The 22,098-nt window shown below is 46.1% G+C and overlaps 2 protein-coding genes across 5 annotated transcripts; one reads left to right on the top strand and one right to left on the bottom strand.

The window, feature by feature from the left end:
• The first annotated feature begins 677 nt into the window (after positions 1-677).
• Positions 678-3,746, top strand: brd3os (BRD3 opposite strand). Of its 2 annotated transcripts, none has more exons than XM_079270098.1 (2): positions 678-734; positions 2,325-3,746. In XM_079270098.1, exon 2 carries the CDS (start codon positions 2,423-2,425, stop codon positions 2,717-2,719), a length of 297 nt encoding a protein of 98 aa, XP_079126224.1. In that variant the 5' UTR covers positions 678-734; positions 2,325-2,422; the 3' UTR covers positions 2,720-3,746. The 2 variants fall into 2 exon arrangements, with proteins under 2 accessions (XP_079126224.1, XP_079126223.1); XM_079270097.1 differs by lacking the exon at positions 678-734 and adding an exon at positions 885-994.
• A 2,344-nt stretch (positions 3,747-6,090) lies between these two features.
• brd3b (bromodomain containing 3b) lies at positions 6,091-21,454 on the bottom strand. Of its 3 annotated transcripts, none has more exons than XM_079270082.1 (12): positions 21,090-21,454; positions 18,411-18,701; positions 17,137-17,248; positions 15,493-15,630; positions 15,272-15,413; positions 13,700-13,869; positions 13,203-13,592; positions 12,847-12,975; positions 9,638-9,844; positions 9,158-9,390; positions 8,725-9,023; positions 6,091-6,539 (listed from the first exon to the last, which is right to left on the bottom strand). In XM_079270082.1, exons 2-12 carry the CDS (start codon positions 18,500-18,502, stop codon positions 6,421-6,423), a joined length of 2,031 nt encoding a protein of 676 aa, XP_079126208.1. In that variant the 5' UTR covers positions 18,503-18,701; positions 21,090-21,454; the 3' UTR covers positions 6,091-6,420. The 3 variants fall into 3 exon arrangements, with proteins under 3 accessions (XP_079126208.1, XP_079126209.1, XP_079126210.1); XM_079270083.1 differs by having other exon boundaries at positions 9,662-9,844; XM_079270084.1 differs by having other exon boundaries at positions 15,305-15,413.
• Between the last annotated feature and the right edge of the window lie 644 nt (positions 21,455-22,098).

Raw genomic sequence — 22,098 nt, 5'->3', positions numbered from 1 at the left:
CGCTCCCCGAATGAGGATTCTTAAATTGGTCGCGCGTTCTCGTGCACCTGGGTTTGCATACAGAAACGCCCCGCCAGCTCCTTATAAGGGCATGCAACTGAAGAAACTAGGTTGCTGTCTGAAAATCCCTGTCTGACCCGTGGCTATTCTTCACAGTTTTCTACATTCAATGACTGTCTTTTATAGCTTAACACTTCTGTGATCAACATACTGTAAACATACTGTAAACATACCAGACATTCCATAAGGATTTGCAACTTTGACAAAGACTTTGACAAGCTTTACAAGTATATTTGGTATAACCCAAGTACTTGCTAACATTTTACGATCCACCTCTAAGGTGCTATAAATCCTACTGAGAAACACTTCTAACGATAAATCCTAAAACACACTTCTAAACCTAAATTTCCGACATATAATACGGACACACTAGTTTGACTTCAGTCTGGTTTTGAAGCAGAACTTTTACTTGTAGTTGAGTATTGTCTCCGTGTGGTTTTAGTACACATACTACAGTTAAGTACTGCTATACTTCTACCACCTCTGGCTGGATTTTTATTTCACTTATTTTAGTTTTTTTCTTACTTCACTGAAACTCTCTCCTCGTAGGAACCTTTGTTTATAGCTTGTGTGTTCCTATCCGGACCCGGTTTACAGACACACCGTTGCTATTGGATGCAGTGCAGCAGCTTCAGCTGTGCTATGGCGCTAATATGCTAACATCAACTAAAACTGTAAGATAAAATACATCAAAAACGTAGCACTTTATATTCTGACATGTTTACCCTCTGGTGCAATGACGTCATTAAGTATGTAAACGTCAGCTAGTGTGTTTACCTCGGGAGCTAACAGAAGCTAACTGAGCAGCTAGGATTAGCTGTTAGCATTTGAAAGCTGTCTGAGCAGCTAGTTAGCTTCTCTAGCTTCGCTTAACGGAAAAATGTACGGGAGCCGGAAGGGACAAGAGGACACGAGGAGGTCCGACTGATGGACTGTGAGTCTGTCCCTCTGTGAATTTATATTAAACTACATATATATATATACATATAGTTTAATATATATATATTAACCTATATAGTTTAATATATATACTGTGTATATATATATATACTGTACATATATAAATATTTATATATATATATATACACTGTATATATATATACATATAGTTTAATATATATATATATATATTAACCTATATAGTTTAATATATATACTGTGTGTATATATATATATATATATACTGTACATATATAAATATTTATATATATATATATACACACAGTATATATATATATATATATACTGTGTATGTATATATATATATATATATATATATTATATATACTGTACATATATAAATATTTATATATATATACAGTATGTCCTCATGTCTCTGTCCTGTCCTCAAGACCTCATGTCCTGTCCTCAGGTCCTCATGTCATTTCCTCAGGTCCTGTCCTCATGTCCTGTCCTCATGTCCTCATGTCATGTCCTCATGTCTTCATGTCCTGTCCTCGGGGCCTCAGGTCCTGTCCTCATGTCTTCATGTCATGTCCTGTCCTCGGGTCCTCATGGCCTGTCCTCATGTCATGTCCTCAGGTCCTGCCCTCATGTCCTGTCCTCATGTCTTCATGTCATGTCCTCATGTCCTGTCCTCGGGTCCTCAGGTCCTGTCTTCATGTCCTGTCCTCGGGTCCTGTCCTCATGTCTTCATGTCCTGTCCTCGGGTCCTCATGTCCTGTCCTCATGTCATGTCTTCATGACATGTCCTGTCCTCATGTCCTGTCCTCAGGTCCTGTCCTCATGTCTTCATGTCATGTCCTGTCCTCGGGTCCTGTCCTCATGTCATGTCCTGTCCTCGGGTCCTCATGTCCTGTCCTCATGTCATGTCCTCATGTCTTCATGTCCTGTCCTCATGTCTTCATGTCCTGTCCTCATGTCCTGTCCTCATGTCTTCATGTCATGTCCTGTCGTCATGTCCTGTCCTCGGGTCCTCAGGTCATGTCTTCATGTCATGTCCTGTCCTCATGTCATGTCCTGTCCTCGGGTCCTCGTGTCCTGTCCTCAGGTCCTGTCCTCATGTCATGTCCTGTCCTCGGGTCCTCATGTCCTGTCCTCAGGTCCTGTCTTCATGTCATGTCCTGTCTTCATGTCCTGTCCTCGGGTCCTCAGGTCCTGTCCTCATGTCTTCATGTCCTGTCCTCGTGTCCTCAGGTCCTGTCCTCAGGTCATGTCCTCATGTCTTCATTTCATGTCCTGTCCTCATTAACCTTTAGAACGAGATCCAGTTTAAACTCTCAGACCTGGTTTTCTTCTTTCAGGTTCTGCTGAAGGATCAGACGATCAGGTGGACTCTTCATACTGAGCTGGACCTGGACTTGATCCGGGCCGGTCTTCTTCTCACCATGCTGGTTTCAACATGTCGGACTGCGACCCATCTGCTGTAGAGGAACCTCCTGGTCCTCCTGGTCCTGGTCGCCCCCCCCTGGCGGAGAAGGCCCTGTCGGAGGCCTTTGCCCGGCTGAGGTACCGGGACACGTCCCTGCTGGTCTGGCAGCAGCAGCAGCCAGACCTGCAGGCTGCCCCCCCCTCCACCTACCTGAGCCGCAGCCAGTCGGCCTGGTACAGCAGCTTCGGGAACCAGGCCGTGCTGGTCCGGGACAAGATGGGTCTGGAGGACGCAGAGGGGCGATCCAGGATCTGCAGCATCATGTAGACCGGAACCAGGACCCTGAGCAGACTGGTTTCATTCCAGTCCTGGTGGGATGTATCAGTGAAGTTCAGGGTTTGGCGGTTCTGGTCTCGGAGGGACGTCGGTCCTCTAATCCACCAGAGAAGAAGAGACATAGAGAGCCGCTTGGCATTGTGGGAAATGTGTTCCAGTTTGACTCCAGGACCTGAACTACAAAGAGTCCAATAAACCAGTTCATGTCCTGGTTATTTGGTTGAACTAAACCTTCACATAAAGGGGCGGGGTTTACAGCTTCTGGCCAATCAGAGACAAGGACCAGTCTGATGTCAGCAGAGCGTTTTATGAACAAAGAGAAAACTAGAAAATCTGAGAAATAAGAAGTTAAAGTCAGAATTCAGAAATGAATACATTGATAAAATCACTGCTTCATCTAGAGACCTAGATCTGACTGTCATTACATGTTTATTATATTAAATTAACATACTAATATGAAGCAGTGATTTTATTAATATATTACTTTAAACACATTTATGAACAGCTGTTCTTTCTGTTTAAACGGTTTCTTTCAGTCTGAATTATGACTTTAACGTGTAAGATTATCTATTGATCCTTGAGCCCAGCTCTGATTGGTCAGGAGGCGGAGCTTATATACCGCCATCACCTGCCTGACACCAGGAAGTGTTTCTGTTACGCAGCCGTAGTTTTACAATCATGTGACCGGAGCCTGGTCTGTACCTTTAAATAACGACTGTCTGTAAATAACGAGTCTGTACCTTTAAATAACGAGTACCTTTAAATAACGAGTACCTTTAAATAACGAGTCTGTACCTTTAAATAACGAGTACCTTTAAATAACGAGTCTATCTTTAAATAACGAGTACCTTTAAATAACGAGTCTGTACCTTTAAATAACGAGTCTATCTTTAAATAACGAGTCTGTACCTTTAAATAACGAGTCTATCTTTAAATAACGAGTCTGTACCTTTAAATAACGAGTACCTTTAAATAACGAGTCTATCTTTAAATAACGAGTCTGTACCTTTAAATAACGAGTCTACCTTTAAATAACGAGTCTGTACCTTTAAATAACGAGTACCTTTAAATAACGAGTCTGTACCTTTAAATAACGAGTCTGTACCTTTAAATAATGACCGTGTCTGTAAATAACGAGTACCTTTAAATAACGAGTCTGTACCTTTAAATAACGAGTCTGTACCTTTAAATAATGACTGTGTCTGTAAATAACGAGTCTGTACCTTTAAATAACGAGTCTGTACCTTTAAATAATGACTGTAAATAACGAGTCTGTACCTTTAAATAACGACTCGGTGTGTGAGAATAAGAGTCGAGTCAGCGAGTCAGTTTATGTGTTTATTTATGAAAACAAAGGAACTCAGAAAATAAGGATCCCATATCAGTAATTACATCGAATCATTGACTTGTGGTCGGTTTGTCCCGTCTGTCTCCCTCTAGCCCACAGACGCTACCTTACAGCTACTATACAGTGCTCAAACATACGGAGGAAAGGACGTACGGCCGGAGTGCATGCAAATACATAAAATCACTTTTTTCCTTTTTCTTATCAAAATACAAAAATTAACTATTAGCATCAAAGCTCGACCATCAACTAAAAACAAACGGGAGGTTACTGTGGCAACGAGCTGTCTGCAAATGTGTTTGTTGATGAGTCTGCAACGACGGCTCGTCTTTACCGTCTTCAGTCAGACAACAAAGAGCACAGACGACATCCCATAATTAAAACTAAACCGCCTCCATGACAACTTACTCTCGTATCTCCCCCCCCCCCCCCCCCCCGCCAGATGAAGACCATGATATTTTGGTTGAAAGTTTACCCAAAAACAAGACTTTTGTCCAACAAACAGATTCAGTTTGATGAGATGACGAAGAGGAACTCAATAAGAGGCTTTCAGTTCAGAGGGTTCGACCAATCAGATTAGTCGGTATGGAGGAGCAGGAGTCACATGATTTATTCTGGTTGGTTCGACCTGATTGATCGGAAGTGAAACAATATAAACTGATGTTTTTATTTCACAACATTTTTAATTATGTCTTCTTTTTCAGGCAATTTGTTTTTTGAAGTTTGAAAATCAGCTAAAAATAAACCTTTAAATGAACGGAGACCTAAAACGGAGTCTTCCTTACATCTGGTTCAGTCTTGGGGGGGGGGGGGGGGGGGGGGACACAAAGACGTCTTTATTTAGAGAACCGTATAAGACAAACAAGCTCAGCACACAACCTGGAAATCACAGACAGAAAAATCAAAGAACATGTAGTGTTAAAATTAAAAAAAAGGCGGTGGGGTCTGGTCTCAGGAGGACTTTACTTGTTTGGAACCTTTTCTTGTTTTTAGAAATCATCCATCGGACTTTTACTTTGAAAATATTTGAAGATTTTCATATCAATAAAAAAATAAAATTAAACTCCTGCAGAAACTTGATGCAGAGAAAAAAAACACCTTTTATTGTCACACCTGGATCTGCAGTTGAGACCACTCAAGACCTGGATCTGCAGTTGAGACCACTCAAGACCTGGATCTGCAGTTGAGACCACTAAAGACCTGGATCTGCAGTTGAGACCACTCAAGACCTGGATCTGCAGTTGAGACCACTCAAGACCTGGATCTGCAGTTGAGACCACTCAAGACCTGGATCTGCAGTTGAGACCACTCAAGACCTGGATCTGCAGTTGAGACCACTAAAGACCTGGATCTGCAGTTGCGACCACTCAAGACCTGGATCTGCAGTTGAGACCACTCAAGACCTGGATCTGCAGTTGAGACCACTCAAGACCTGGATCTGCAGTTGAAACCACTCAAGACCTGGATCTGGTCCTAAGGAGACACTGAATTCCCTTCAGACGTCCATCACCTTCTCCAGATGTGACTCCTGATGTCTTTATAGCCGTTAAAGGAACGTGTCCATGAGACCAGACCACTAGAGTTTGTGGTCTTAAAAGGGACAGAACTTGGTCCTCGTCCTCTGTTGGTCGTTTATTGATCTTCTCTTTAATATAATTTAACTAAATGACACAAAGAAAGAATTTGAAGAAAACTCAACGTCTCTTTCCAGGAATCATGAACTGGTTCCTGAACGCTGAGGATCCTCCCGACTCTTCTCTCTGCAGCAAGTTTCCATAAAAGTTGATTGGTGGAGTTTATCTAAAACCCATTGAGACCCCCTCTTCCTCTCCCATGATGCTCTATAGATGCTTCTGGAATGTTTTCAGAGGTCAAAGGTTACAGCCGGCCGTCCAAGAAGAAGAAGAAAGCTGTTCAGAGAAGATCAGTATGACTCCCAGACAGACAGGCTGCCCGTCTCCACCACATGTCTCCCGATCTCCTCTTGCTGGGAAAGGGTTATTTTCTTCTTCTGCTCTTTCATCTGTCGGCAGTCCTCCATGAAGAAAAGAAAGAAGAAAAAAAACGACACTAGGAGCTAAAAAACCTGTCAGCCTATTTACATACAGTCTCCAAGTCTGGGCGTGTGTGTGTGTGTGGGGTTGAATATATATATTTATGGATGTGTGTGTAAAAGTTCAGAGTGTGTATCTCTGTCTTTTGTTGGTGTTTTTTCAGGATGGAAGTTTACATGGATGTGTGTGTTAGTGTGTATGTGCATGTGTAAACTGGATTGAGTTGTGTGTGTGTGTAGAGTGGATAAACCTCTGTGTGTGTGATCAGTGTGTGTGTGTGTATCCGTGTATGTTCAGTCTGTGTCGGAGGAAGAGGAGGTTCCTGTTGAGGAGCTGTCATCAGAGGAGGAAGAGGAGCTGCCACTCAAGCGACTAGCACCGCCTCCCGACGCCCCTCCTCCGGCTGCCTTCTCTGTTGAGAGAGAGAGAGAGAGACATGCATGAGTTAACAGATGTATGAGTCAGTGATATTCAACAACAGAGATCATGATCAAATTGACCTGCTACCTGAGTCCTGTGGCAAAAAAGTGTATCCCTGTAGTACCGAGGACGTACCCGAGTAAGGCCCGGGACGTACCGGAGCGCGGTCAAGGAGGTACCGGACTGCGGTCGAGGAGCTACCGGAGCGCGGTCGAGGAGCTACCGGAGCGCGGTCGAGGAGGTACCGGACTGCGGTCGAGGAGCTACCGGAGCGCGGTCGAGGAGCTACCGGAGCACGGTCGAGGAGCTACCGGAGCGCGGTCGAGGAGGTACCGGACTGCGGTCGAGGAGCTACCGGAGCGCGGTCGAGGAGGTACCGGACTGCGGTCGAGGAGCTACCGGAGCGCGGTCGAGGAGCTAACGGAGCGCGGTCGAGGAGCTACCGGAGCGCGGTCGAGGAGCTACCGGAGCGCGGTCGAGGAGGTACCGGACTGCGGTCGAGGAGCTACCGGAGCGCGGTCGAGGAGGTACCGGACTGCGGTCGAGGAGCTACCGGAGCGCGGTCGAGGAGGTACCGGACTGCGGTCGAGGAGCTACCGGAGCGCGGTCGAGGAGCTAACGGAGCGCGGTCGAGGAGCTACCGGAGCGCGGTCGAGGAGCTACCGGAGCGCGGTCGAGGAGCTACCGGAGCGCGGTCGAGGAGCTACCGGAGCGCGGTCGAGGAGGTACCGGACTGCGGTCGAGGAGCTACCGGAGCGCGGTCGAGGAGGTACCGGACTGCGGTCGAGGAGCTACCGGAGCGCGGTCGAGGAGCTAACGGAGCGCGGTCGAGGAGGTACCGGACTGCGGTCGAGGAGCTACCGGAGCGCGGTCGAGGAGCTACCGGACTGCGGTCGAGGAGCTACCGGAGCGCGGTCGAGGAGCTAACGGAGCGCGGTCGAGGAGCTACCGGAGCGCGGTCGAGGAGCTACCGGAGCGCGGTCGAGGAGCTACCGGACTGCGGTCGAGGAGGTACCGGAGTGCGGTCGAGGAGGTACCGGACTGCGGTCGAGGAGGTACCGGAGCGCGGTCGAGGAGGTACCGGACTGCGGTCGAGGAGGTACCGGAGCGCGGTCGAGGAGGTACCGGAGCGCGGTCGAGGAGGTACCGGAGCGCGGTCGAGGAGGTACCGGAGCGCGGTCGAGGACGTACCGGAGCGCGGTCGAGGAGGTACCGGACTGCGGTCGAGGAGGTACCGGACTGCGGTCGAGGAGGTACCGGACTGCGGTCGAGGAGGTACCGGAGCGCGGTCGAGGAGCTACCGGAGCGCGGTCGAGGAGGTACCGGACTGCGGTCGAGGAGGTACCGGAGCGCGGTCGAGGAGGTACCGGACTGCGGTCGAGGAGGTACCGGAGCGCGGTCGAGGAGGTACCGGACTGCGGTCGAGGAGGTACCGGAGCGCGGTCGAGGACGTACCGGAGCGCGGTCGAGGAGGTACCGGACTGCGGTCGAGGAGGTACCGGACTGCGGTCGAGGAGCTACCGGAGCGCGGTCGAGGAGCTACCGGAGCGCGGTCGAGGAGCTACCGGAGCGCGGTCGAGGAGGTACCGGAGCGCGGTCGAGGAGGTACCGGACTGCGGTCGAGGAGCTACCGGAGCGCGGTCGAGGAGCTACCGGAGCGCGGTCGAGGAGCTACCGGAGCGCGGTCGAGGAGCTACCGGAGCGCGGTCGAGGAGCTACCGGAGCGCGGTCGAGGAGGTACCGGAGCGCGGTCGAGGAGCTACCGGAGCGCGGTCGAGGAGCTACCGGAGTGCGGTCGAGGAGCTACCGGAGTGCGGTCGAGGAGCTACCGGAGCGCGGTCGAGGAGCTACCGGAGCGCGGTCGAGGAGGTACCGGAGTGCGGTCGAGGAGGTACCGGAGTGTGATTACCACAGAATCATGTGAACATCTTGTTAGTGTCACAGAGGCCAAATTTGAGCGTGACAGCAGACCATGCCTCAGTATAACACAAAGTCATGTCCAAGTTCAATTTGTACTGGTTCTTATCAAATATTTCTCAAATGCATTGGTTTCACAAAAGAATTGAATGACTTCCAGCAGCCTTTGTGTAATATCCCAGTATAGCAGAAATGTCCTAATAACGTCACAGATGGTGATATATTTGGATATTAGCAGTATCTTAGTACTCGGTACTTACGCAGTAGCTTCCTCTGCTTCTTCTGAAGGCAGGATTTGACGTAGCGCTCCAGCTCTCGAAGTGTGGAGGGTTTGAGGGTTTCGAAGTCGATCTCGATCTCGTCTGGGTTCGAGTCCCTCAGCGACGGCTCTCTGGACTGGATGATGTGGACGACGCGGCCCAGCTTCTCCCCCGGCAGCCGGTTTATATCGAGACTCAGCTGGCGCTTCTCGTCATACGACATCGGTAGAGATGACTCCTCGCCATCGTCCCCGTTAGCCGAGCCACCGGCCGACGCCTTACTGCCTTTCTTCGGTTGCCTGGAAACAGACAGTCACTCCGATTGGTCAAACGCCGAATTGAAATGAACTCCCAACAGAGAATAATAACTTTAGTTTTCACAGGTTAATTCTTTAAAGTCATTTGATTCCAGAAATACTTGATTGAATGGTACCTCGTGGCGGTCACCGTGCTGTTTGCTTTCCTGGCCGGTGCCTTCTTCTGATTGGCTGTTTTTGGCTGCTGAGCGGCAGCTTTAGGCTTCTTCTCTTCTTCCATTTTGCCCTTGTTCCCTTTGTCTTTCTCCTTATCTTTCTTCTTCTCCTTGTCTTTTTTCTCTTTCTTCTTCTTTGGCTTGCTGACCGGAGCCTGGGACAGGACGGCTAGCTGCTCGTGCACCGCCTTCAACTGATGGAATATACTAACTATCAATACCTTTCACTTCTCCTCAATATCTAGAAACGCCTTCAGCTGGTACATTATTATATAACTAGATCTAAAATCACAGAAGAATACTGATCTTGCATATTAATATCAAACATTCATATCTCAAAAATTAATAATTTAACAGAAAATAATTTAATCAACAGAATTTCATACATTTAATTCAAGCTACAATGATATTAAAAAAGAAGAAAACCAGGATGTCCTTGACCTGTGATTGGTCGGCAGCACCAACCTGCTCCTGTAGCTCAGCCAATCGCGTGGCTCGCTCCTCCTCTGAGTCGGACGATTCGTCGGAGGAGGAGTTGTTGCTGCTGTCAGAGGAGGCGGTGCTTTTACTGACCAATGGTGTTGTAGACGGGACCGATGCTTCCAGGCCCTCATCTGGGATCTTAGCGAAACGCATCTCAAACACGTCCTGACGAGAAAGAGATTAAAATGAACCGACTACAAGGTAAAGATTCTGAAAGCTTCTGAACAGACTATAGCAACCACCAAGGTAAAGATTCTGAAAGCTTCTGAACCGACTGCAAGGTAAAGGTTCTGAAACGACTACAAGGTAAAGGTTCTGAACCGACTGCAAGGTAAAGGTTCTGAAACGACTGCAAGGTAAAGGTTCTGAACGGACTACAAGGTAAATGTTCTGAACAGACTACAAGGTAAAGGTTCTGAAACGACTGCAAGGTAAAGGTTCTGAAACGACTACAAGGTAAAGGTTCTGAAATGACTACAAGGTAAATGTTCTGAACAGACTACAAGGTAAAGGTTCTGAAACGACTGCAAGGTAAAGGTTCTGAAACGACTACAAGGTAAATGTTCTGAACAGACTACAAGGTAAAGGTTCTGAACCGACTGCAAGGTAAAGGTTCTGAAACGACTGCAAGGTAAATGTTCTGAAACGACTGCAAGGTAAAGGTTCTGAAACGACTGCAAGGTAAATGTTCTGAACAGACTACAAGGTAAATGTTCTGAACAGACTACAAGGTAAAGGTTCTGAACCGACTACAAGGTAAAGATTCTGAAAGCTTCTGAACAGACTATAGCAACCACCAAGGTAAAGATTCTGAAAGCTTCTGAAACGACTGCAAGGTAAAGGTTCTGAAACGACTGCAAGGTAAAGGTTCTGAAACGACTACAAGGTAAAGGTTCTGAACCGACTGCAAGGTAAAGGTTCTGAAACGACTGCAAGGTAAATGTTCTGAAACGACTGCAAGGTAAAGGTTCTGAAACGACTACAAGGTAAAGGTTCTGAAACGACTGCAAGGTAAATGTTCTGAAACGACTGCAAGGTAAAGGTTCTGAAACGACTGCAAGGTAAAGGTTCTGAAACGACTACAAGGTAAAGGTTCTGAAACGACTGCAAGGTAAAGGTTCTGAAACGACTACAAGGTAAAGGTTCTGAAACGACTACAAGGTAAAGGTTCTGAAACGACTGCAAGGTAAAGGTTCTGAAACGACTACAAGGTAAAGGTTCTGAAACGACTGCAAGGTAAAGGTTCTGAAACGACTACAAGGTAAAGGTTCTGAAACGACTGCAAGGTAAATGTTCTGAAACGACTGCAAGGTAAAGGTTCTGAAACGACTGCAAGGTAAAGGTTCTGAAACGACTACAAGGTAAAGGTTCTGAAACGACTGCAAGGTAAAGGTTCCGAAACGACTGCAAGGTAAATGTTCTGAACAGACTACAAGGTAAATGTTCTGAACAGACTACAAGGTAAAGGTTCTGAACCGACTACAAGGTAAAGGTTCTGAACAGACTACAAGGTAAATGTTCTGAACAGACTACAAGGTAAATGTTCTGAAACGACTGCAAGGTAAAGGTTCTGAAACGACTACAAGGTAAAGGTTCTGAACAGACTACAAGGTAAATGTTCTGAAACGACTGCAAGGTAAAGGTTCTGAAACGACTACAAGGTAAATGTTCTGAAACGACTACAAGGTAAATGTTCTGAAACGACTACAAGGTAAATGTTCTGAACAGACTACAAGGTAAATGTTCTGAACAGACTACAAGGTAAATGTTCTGAAACGACTACAAGGTAAAGGTTCTGAAACGACTACAAGGTAAATGTTCTGAACAGACTACAAGGTAAATGTTCTGAACAGACTACAAGGTAAATGTTCTGAAACGACTACAAGGTAAAGGTTCTGAACAGACTACAAGGTAAATGTTCTGAAACGACTACATGGTAAAGGTTCTGAAACGACTACAAGGTAAATGTTCTGAACAGACTACAAGGTAAATGTTCTGAACAGACTACAAGGTAAATGTTCTGAAACGACTACAAGGTAAAGGTTCTGAAACGACTACAAGGTAAATGTTCTGAACAGACTACAAGGTAAATGTTCTGAAACGACTACATGGTAAAGGTTCTGAAACGACTACAAGGTAAATGTTCTGAACAGACTACAAGGTAAATGTTCTGAAACGACTGCAAGGTAAAGGTTCTGAAACGACTACAAGGTAAATGTTCTGAACAGACTACAAGGTAAATGTTCTGAACAGACTACAAGGTAAAGGTTCTGAAACGACTACAAGGTAAAGGTTCTGAAACGACTACAAGGTAAAGGTTCTGAAACGACTACAAGGTAAAGGTTCTGAAACGACTACAAGGTAAATGTTCTGAACAGACTACAAGGTAAATGTTCTGAAACGACTGCAAGGTAAAGGTTCTGAAACGACTACAAGGTAAATGTTCTGAACAGACTACAAGGTAAATGTTCTGAACAGACTACAAGGTAAATGTTCTGAAACGACTACATGGTAAAGGTTCTGAAACGACTACAAGGTAAAGGTTCTGAAACGACTACAAGGTAAAGGTTCTGAACAGACTACAAGGTAAAGGTTCTGAAACGACTACAAGGTAAAGGTTCTGAAACGACTACAAGGTAAATGTTCTGAACAGACTACAAGGTAAAGGTTCTGAACAGACTACAAGGTAAATGTTCTGAAACGACTGCAAGGTAAAGGTTCTGAAACGACTGCAAGGTAAAGGTTCTGAACAGACTACAAGGTAAAGGTTCTGAAACGACTACAAGGTAAATGTTCTGAACAGACTACAAGGTAAATGTTCTGAACAGACTACAAGGTAAAGGTTCTGAAACGACTACAAGGTAAAGGTTCTGAACAGACTACAAGGTAAAGGTTCTGAAACGACTACAAGGTAAATGTTCTGAAATGACTACAAGGTAAAGGTTCTGAACAGACTACAAGGTAAAGGTTCTGAAACGACTACAAGGTAAATGTTCTGAACAGACTACAAGGTAAAGGTTCTGAAACGACTACAAGGTAAAGGTTCTGAAACGACTACAAGGTAAAGGTTCTGAAACGACTACAAGGTAAAGGTTCTGAAAGCTTCTGAACAGACTACAGCAACCACCAAGGTAACGGTTGTGGAGGGGTGTGGAGGTTGTACATACCTGCAGCTTGCGGGCCATGGCCACCACCTCGTGGTCTGGAGGGTTGTACTTGTAACAGTTGGAGAACATTAACCTGACGTCAGTCGCAAAACTTTGAGGATCACTGTATTCTCCTTTATCCATCTTTTTCTGTTCAGGGGGAAGAAAACAGGAAGGTTCATCACATTCTTTTGCATAAATAAATAGATGAATACTTTGTTTACATTTTAATATAATTTTCCATTAAGAAAGGTAAGAAAGAAACATGTTTGTATGTCAATTTTAGCTCTTAAAGAGAATCTGAATCGACAGGACATGAAACAGAAAATTGCAATCAACGACATGAAGTGTGTTCTGTGATGTCGTGCGAGCGTTACCCGGGCGGTGCTGAGGTCCATGGGATGTTTGATGATGTCATGGTAGTCGTGCAGCTCCAGGGCCTCGGCATCCACCGGCTTGTAGAAGGGCCAGGCGTAGGCGGCGTGTTTCTTAGAGAGCATCTCCTTCAGGATGGCGTCGCAGTGCTTCATCTGCTCGCCCAGCTTACCGCCCTTACTCCTCCCGGCTCCTCCGCCACCCACCTCGCCCACCGCCACCTCCTCCACCGTCTCCCGGCGGGTCTTGGCGGGTCGGGCGGCGGCCTCGCGGCGGGACAAGGCCAGTTTGGGGGGTTTGGCGTCCTGAGCGGACGGAGAGTCGGCACGACCGGCGGAGATGGCTGATGTGGTGGGAGTGGTGGTGTCGGCTTTCCTCTTCACACCTTTCTTCTGTTTAGAGACACAGACGGGTATGACGACAGGGAGGTAGAAAGACAGACAGGTACACAGACAGACAGACAACTCAGTGATGCTGTCTTACACCACACAACTGTTACCTTGACAACGGGCTGTGCAGACGGCATCATGGTTGCCGGGGGCAGCGGGGCAGATACAGGGGGCGTGGTCTGGACAGGTGTGGGCGTGGCCGAGATGACAGGTGTCTGAGAAGGGGAGGGAGAGGGGTAGGAGAGGGGGGGGGAGGCTGAAGACTCCGCCTGCTGACTCACTGAGAGAGAGACAGACAGAAGCAGTATTAGTACTGCAGCACGCGCCAGTACTAGTACTGCAGCACGCGCCAGTACTAGTACTGCAGCACGCGCCAGTACTAGTACTGCAGCACGCGCCAGTACTAGTACTGCAGCACGCGCCAGTACTAGTACTGCAGCACGCGCCAGTACTAGTACTGCAGCACGCGCCAGTACTAGTACTGCAGCACTCGCCAGTACTAGTACTGCAGCACGCGCCAGTACTAGTACTGCAGCACGCGCCAGTACTAGTACTGCAGCACGCGCCAGTACTAGTACTGCAGCACGCGCCAGTACTAGTACTGCAGCACGCGCCAGTACTAGTACTGCAGCACGCGCCAGTACTAGTACTGCAGCACGCGCCAGTACTAGTACTGCAGCACTCGCCAGTACTAGTACTGCAGCACGCGCCAGTACTAGTACTGCAGCACGCGCCAGTACTAGTACTGCAGCACGCGCCAGTACTAGTACTGCAGCACGCGCCAGTACTAGTACTGCAGCACGCGCCAGTACTAGTACTGCAGCACGCGCCAGTACTAGTACTGCAGCACGCGCCAGTACTAGTACTGCAGCACGCGCCAGTACTAGTACTGCAGCACTCGCCAGTACTAGTACTGCAGCACGCGCCAGTACTAGTACTGCAGCACGCGCCAGTACTAGTACTGCAGCACGCGCCAGTACTAGTACTGCAGCACGCGCCAGTACTAGTACTGCAGCACGCGCCAGTACTAGTACTGCAGCACGCGCCAGTACTAGTACTGCAGCACGCGCCAGTACTAGTACTGCAGCACGCGCCAGTACTAGTACTGCAGCACGCGCCAGTACTAGTACTGCAGCACGCGCCAGTACTAGTACTGCAGCACGCGCCAGTACTGCAGTACGCGCCAGTACTGCAGTATTAGTACTGCAGTATGCACTAGTACTAGTACTGCAGCACGCGCCAGTACTGCAGTACGCGCCAGTACTGCAGTATTAGTACTGCAGTATGCACTAGTACTAGTACTGCAGCACGCGCCAGTACTAATACTAGTGCATACTGCAGTATTAGTACTGCAGTATGCACCAGTACTGCAGTATTAGTACTGCAGTAGTCACCAGTAGCAGCAGTACTAGTACTGCAGTATGCACTAGTATTAGTACTGCAGTATACACTAGTATTAGTACTGCAGTATGCACTAGTAGCAGCAGTACTAGTACTGCAGTATGCACTAGTATTAGTACTGCAGCACGCGCCAGTAGCAGCAGTATTAGTACTGCAGTAGTCACCAGTAGCAGCAGTACTAGTACTGCAGTATGCACTAGTACTGCAGCACGCGCCAGTAGCAGCAGTATTAGTACTGCAGTAGTCACCAGTAGCAGCAGTACTAGTACTGCAGTACTAACCTGTGGGAGCGGGCGCTTTGCTCTTGCTCTTGCCTTTGGGAGCTGGAGGCAGCAGAGCGACTTCTTCTTGAGGCATCTGAGAAACTTTCTGCAGGAAGATCTTCTCTAAAGCCTGAGCCATGAGGACGATGTCATCGGTGGGCTGAAACACAGACACACAGCTGTGATGGCCACTCCTGAAGCTGCAGCTATGAAGTATAAAAGTACACACAGTGTAGTACCTTGTTGTAGATGTAACAGTTGGTGAACATGGTGTTGAAGTCCTGCATGGCCTCGCTGGCGCTCCAGTAATAATTGTTCTCCAGACGTTTCTTGATGGTTCCCATGTCCATTGGGTTCTTGATCACCTTGTGGTAGTCCTGGACACATGGTTAGCTTAGCTTAGCTTAGCAAGGTACTGCCAGGGTTCTCCAGGTTAAATTGAAGACCGTTTAAGACAGGGGTCTCAAACTCCCGGCCCGCAGGCCAAATCCGGCCCGCCACGTCATTTTATGTGGCCCGCGAATCCGCCAGCAAAATGTATTAAAAATAAATAAATAAAAGAAATGTAAAGTTAGACTTGAGAATGAAAATATCCCCACAGTCGAAGTTATGAGATAGAAAGTCATAACTATGATAGAAAGTCATCATTCTGAGCTAGAAAGTCAGAATGATGAGATACTTAAACAGTCACAGAAGCAGCTCTGTGGCTGCTTACTGGACATGTGACATGTAAATGTATTGCGAGTACATTGAAGATACTTCAAACGCGTCTTTAATAAAACACATGAAATACTTCATGTGATTGTGCAAACGCAGCCTTGAAAGGATTTTAAGCTTTGAACAAAGTTATTGTAATAACTTGTGTTTGATATTTTCTTTAATAGTTTGATCTTTGATGGAGTAATGAGGGTTTATTAACCCTAAATGTGTCTAAATATATTGTACATTTGTATAACTGCATGTACAATATTTTTACACTTGAATAAACAACAATCAAATGCAGAGTTATTTAACAACATGTTACGAGTAGCTACATTTACAACCGGCCCTTTGAGGCGACGTGATGCTGATGTGGTCCGGAGAGAAGATGAGTTTGAGAGCCCTGATCTAGAACCTCTTCAGTGACCACTAGAACCTCTATCATGGTGCTGATGATGAAGCCGATATACATACACACACACACACATATATATATATATATATATATATACATATATATATATATATATATATACATATATATATATATATACATATACATATATATATATATACATATACATATATATATATATATGTATATATATATACATATATATATGTATATACATATACATACATACATACATATATACACACACACACAACTTTACATAATGCTGGGTAGCCTATGAATTATCATCAATTAATATAATTACATCATCATTTACTTATTGATTAAATGTTGTGCTGTCAATCTCAAGATGTAAAGTAAATAAAGCAGATAAATAGTATACGGTGTAGTGGAGGTATGAAGAACACAGAGATACTCCAGTTCAGTGCTAGTGCCTTTAAAGTGTACTTGAGTACAGTACTTGAGTACATGTACTTCCTACCACTGGTAGCAGAGTAGTTATCGAGTAGTTATTGTGTACTTATTCTACTAACCCATTCTAAGTGTTCCACCGACGTAAAGGTGTAACATTTAACGCTAATGTCACAAACTAAACATTTATTCATGACGCTATATATGCAGCCCCTCCGTTAACGGTTTTAATACTTTCAAGGCCTTGTTATTGGGAATATAATTCAACGCTTTGTAAAACGGCTCTGCTCCATGTGACGCTCACAGATGGAGACTATCCGCTGAGCTTGAACTGGACATGAAGTGAAGAGGAACTCACCGCCAGGCAGAGTTTGATGGCGTCCACCGGCTGGTAGAAGGGCCACGCGAACTGATGCTTCCACAGCGTCTTCACCACCACGTTCTGCATGTACTGCAGCTGGTTGGTCTTTCTGAGGGACACAAACACACACAGATCAGAGACAACACACAGAGGAACTGCTGAAGAACGGCGCCATAGACACCACAGATCAGAAGAACAAACTACTTTAAGATCACGCTCTATGAATTATTGATCATTGGTGATCCATATGAACAGATACAGATCCCTCTGTTTGATTACAGCAGCTGGTCTACGACGATCCAGAATAGTATTATTTGAAACCATCAAAAATACTAAATGTTATACTTTTACTTTGTTGTAGTAATTTATTGGAGTTTTCTTCTTGATAAAAACACACAATTCAAATAAAAGATAATATTTTTATTGATTTATTATTTGTAATGATTAATGTTCTTAGAGCTCGTGTTAGAAGGTAAACAGCTCACAATTCATCTCTAATATCTATTTCATATTCATAAACATCTCCTTCAAACTACTGGATTTATTCTAGTTTATCACCAAAACTACATTTTACAGATGACATGTGAACACATCACGATAACGTTATAATGAACCTTCAGCCAGTACTCATGTTCACTGAGCAGAGCCTGAAGGCATCACAGTGTAACTGAAGTGAACCTCCTGTTGGTTAGCCGTTAGCGGTGCTGCTAACGTTACTAGCTCTCCTCCTGTTGGTTAGCCGTTAGCGGTGCTGCTAACATTACTAGCTCTCCTCCTGTTGGTTAGCCGTTAGCGGTTCTGCTAACGTTACTCGCTCTCCTCCTGTTGGTTAGCCGTTAGCGGTTCTGCTAACGTTACTCGCTGTCCTCCTGTTGGTTAGCCGTTAGCGGTGCTGCTAACGTTACTAGCTCTCCTCCTGTTGGTTAGCCGTTAGCGGTGCTGCTAACGTTACTAGCTCTCCTCCTGTTGGTTAGCCGTTAGCGGTGCTGCTAACGTTACTAGCTCTCCTCCTGTTGGTTAGCCGTTAGCGGTGCTGCTAACGTTACTAGCTCTCCTCCTGTTGGTTAGCCGTTAGCGGTGCTGCTAACGTTACTTGCTCTCCTCTGATTGGTTGTTTACAATGAAACATGATCAGAGACCAGAAACACATGTTCTACTGAATATTAGAGGAGAACCATCGTGAGCGAAACTTTATTCCAAGATTCTAACTTGTTGTCCAACTATTTCTTGGTGCTTTTCAGTGAAATAAAAAGATTGGAGGCATGTCCTACCTGCCAGGTTTGGTGGCGTTTGTGACCTCCGGGGGGGCCGGGTTGGTGACGGTGGGGGGGCTGGGGGGCGCAGCCTCGGGGGCGTCCGACATGGTGGACGACGGTGACGCAGCAATGCACTGTGGGATATCAGTGTCTGACCTAAAGGTGAAAAAACAACTCCCTCTGTGTTCTGAGGGTGTGTGTGTGTGAGAGAGGGCACACAGGTGTGTGTTCAGTTCAGGTGTAGTTGGTGGTGCCGATTCTTCAGCTCGATGTTTCCTCCGAGGAGACAAACTCCCATCGCACAACCTGAGAGACAGAGACGCCGTTAGCCAAGTTAGTTAAGTTATCAGAGGAACAAGCTGAGCTAACGTTAGCAGCAGCCATCTGGATCTGAAGTATTTGTACACTGTGCTAGTGCTGGGCGGTTTTAATTTCCCGTATGATGTAAATTTTTCCCACACCGTCATACCGGTGCATAGCCGAAACAACATCTGTCACTCTTCAACAGGCAGCAAGATATATTGTTCGCCGCTATGAGCGCTACGGTCGGAGCTAGTTATATTAAGTGTATCGAGAGGGAACCCTAGTCATGGTTATAACAATTAATAACACACAACTAACGCTCTTTAACAGGGCAAAACACCACGACACAAGAGTTTGTGACACAAACAATTTGTAACACTAATAATTGGCCTAGCTAGCACAACAGTCTGCTAACAGCTGGGAGAGGCTCCGTCGCTATACTATAACGTAACGATGGCCTGCCTCGGTCGGCGCTAGCTGCTCTTGGCCTGTCTCGAACGATTCCGTCGTGACGCCCTTTCCGGTCATTACGCTGTCATTTTCTTCGGCGATCGCCAACCAAACGTAAATAATATTAATTCATACATATCAAATAATCTATGTGTCAAATTTCATGAATATATATGGACGTTTATATGTCTAAATACTATAGGAAAGTGACTTTGATGAGAGAAAGCAGAAAGAACGCTCGGGCGACGCTTAAACAGCTCGAACGGAAATTAAGGAGCTTTTATTGCATCATTTGGAGTTTGTTGAAGCGTGATATCCTATTGTGAAGGACAGAACTACGGTCCCGGATGTGTTGACAGCATTGATGGTCATTTTTGCAACCCTGGAACAAGCGAATATCCCCGAAAAACCAGCAGCAGCCAGTTTTACAACGTGTTTGTACGGATTAGGCCAATAGCAGTGCACGGCTAATTGACCGGTGTTGGCATCGTTTTAACGACTCTGGTAAAGGCAACGCTAACTGTAATAATTACAACAATATTTCGTTTGAAAGGTACGAAGTTTAACTTCAGTTTAACACCATTAAATCAACTGAAAATATTACACGATCATTTTTATCAACATTGTAAGTGAATTGTATTGAAACATTAGCTAAAAACTGTCCGGTTTGGGGTACAATTCCGTTAGAGGTTAAAGAACAGAAAAGAGCGTTGCAGAGAGCGGTGCTGCGTCTGCTGTTTGGAGGTTTTTTGGTTTAAAAAAATCCACCGCAGAGCAAAAGACGATGTATTGTAAAGTTTGTCAAGCCGCTGTTATTGCCTCTGGTAACAACACTAGCAATTTACTCCATCACCTCAGCCGAAAACATGTGTTGGAATACGAAGAGTGTGTGCAATTACGGTCCTCGGATGCTTTTTGGGTATTGTGGTCAGACACATATGCAACGCTGATTACCGTGTAATATGTGTGGTATTTGTTGTAAATGTACGTTGGTACATAGAGGGTGATAAGAAGCTGTACAAGGAGGGACTTAGGACCCAGGGGAATGTAGGTGAAGGAAACAGGAAGTGACGGATGACACGCCACACAAACGGCTGCTCACCGCTCGCTGGCCTGTTCTTGTGTTAGTCTTTAGCGTTAATTAATGAATACGTTAACGCGAAAAAAAAATACCGTGATACATCATGAAACCGCCAGAATCGTACAAAATACCGTGATACACATTTTTGGTCATACCGCCCAGCACTACACTGTGCTATTAATACTTTTACTGCAGTCAAGCTCTGAGGACTCCTTCCACCAGACTACCTGCGGTATAATTTAACACCTGGACCACAACCAGCCTGAGACCCAGACCCAGTTCTGTTCCGAGTTACAGTAACAGGAGCCTCCTCTAAAGAGTCAGGCTCAACAGATGTTAAGAGTCTGGCAGCTGCAGACACACAGCTAACAAGCACTGCTAACAGACACTGCTGACAGACACACAGCTAACAAGCACTGCTAACAGACACACAGCTAACAAGCACTGCTAACAGACACTGCTGACAGACACACAGCTAACAAGCACTGCTAACAGACACACAGCTAACAAGCACTGCTAACAGACACTGCTGACAGACACACAGCTAACAGCCAAACTAAGCTAACACACAACACAATCCAGTCACCATTGACCCATCCACATATAATAATAATAATAATAATAATAATAAGAATAAGAATAATAAGAATATTATACAGACACACCCGCTAGATGATTTACCGCTGAACGACACATAACGTTAGATCCTCGCGCTAACTGCTCCACCTGCTCAGATGTGAGCGTTTTGTTTTTAACAGGCTAACGAAAACATCCCGTTTATCTCGCTTTAAAAAGATGGCGGGCAAGCACAGGGCAAAATATGAGCTAGGTGGCTAAGCTAACGGAGCTAGGCTACTTACCGAAGACGTAATTAAACGTCGTAAATAGTATTAATAGCCGTCGTGTTGACGTCTGGAGCGCGTGATGGAGGCGATATATTGCTGGTTTGTTCGGTAACGAGCGGATTCACGCGCTCACCGATCCGTTGTGTGCAGATGTTACCGCTCTAGCTAACGAGCCGTTAGCCTGTTAGCTGAGCTTTGTCTGGAGACACACAAGGACACTTCCGCTCCGTTTACACGTTTAAAGCCACCGGTACCCGGTCAGAGAGGTGGCTCTACTTCGTGTCTCGGTGCTCCGGGAGGCGTCCGATCGACGGTCAGTTTTATGGAAGATTTTGTTTTTTTTATTTAGCGAAGTAGCATAATAGATGAGTTATCAGCTGTCTCCCGTCTGCGCAGGCGCAGTGGCGAACAGCATCGTGGATGTTGTTGTGATCGGATTGGCTGGCCGGGTTGTGTGCGGCGCTCTGACTGGCTGCGGGGTTTTTACGGGGTTGTGATTGGTCGCTGGGGGGATGTGAAGCGCTGTGATTGTCCGGTGAGTTGGATGAAGAGCGGTGATTGGCTGATGTGATGACTGGACGGCCGTGATTGGCTGGGGAGGTACAACTGGATCAGAATGGCGCTGTCACTGGAACTACGTTTCCCAGCATGCAGCGCAGCAGCAGAGAAGCTGGCTGAGGCCTGCTACAGAGGACGTTTAAATATATGAGATATGTTTATATTAACACAATAACTGATCTTCATATCGATAGAATAACGTATTTCTATTAGGATTTAAATCAATTGTTTATAATTTACATTGAACCTTTACATAGCCATGAACCCTTGACACCTATTAAAATGTACTGAAAAAAAAGTATGAGATTTATAACGCAGCTCTAGTCTGAACGAGTCATCAACCTCTGGTTCCTTAGAGCAGGGGTTCTTAACCTTTTTCACCTCGGGGCCCAACTTTTCAAGTCCAAAGTGTCCCGGGGCTCATTCAAACATGAACACTATTAGTTGAACTCATTGATCTCACTCT

Source organism: Melanostigma gelatinosum (assembly GCF_949748355.1).
Source record: "Melanostigma gelatinosum genome assembly, chromosome: 6".
NCBI lineage: Eukaryota > Metazoa > Chordata > Actinopteri > Perciformes > Zoarcidae > Melanostigma > Melanostigma gelatinosum.
Note: the sequence above shows the minus strand (reverse complement) of the source record. Positions and strands in the feature narration are given on the sequence as shown.

Bases quoted from the DNA above. Each gene is read 5' to 3' on its own strand.
- brd3b (XM_079270082.1), bottom strand. From the start codon at position 18,502: ATGTCGGACGCCCCCGAGGCTGCGCCCCCCAGCCCCCCCACCGTCACC. The intron at 15,631-17,136 runs GTGAGTTCCTCT...CCATGTGTCCAG, and splicing joins CCATCAAACTCTGCCTGGCG to GACTACCACAAGGTGATCAA. The intron at 9,845-12,846 runs GTATGTACAACC...CTTTCTCGTCAG, and splicing joins CCATGGCCCGCAAGCTGCAG to GACGTGTTTGAGATGCGTTT.
- brd3os (XM_079270098.1), top strand. From the start codon at position 2,423: ATGTCGGACTGCGACCCATCTGCTGTAGAGGAACCTCCTGGTCCTCCT.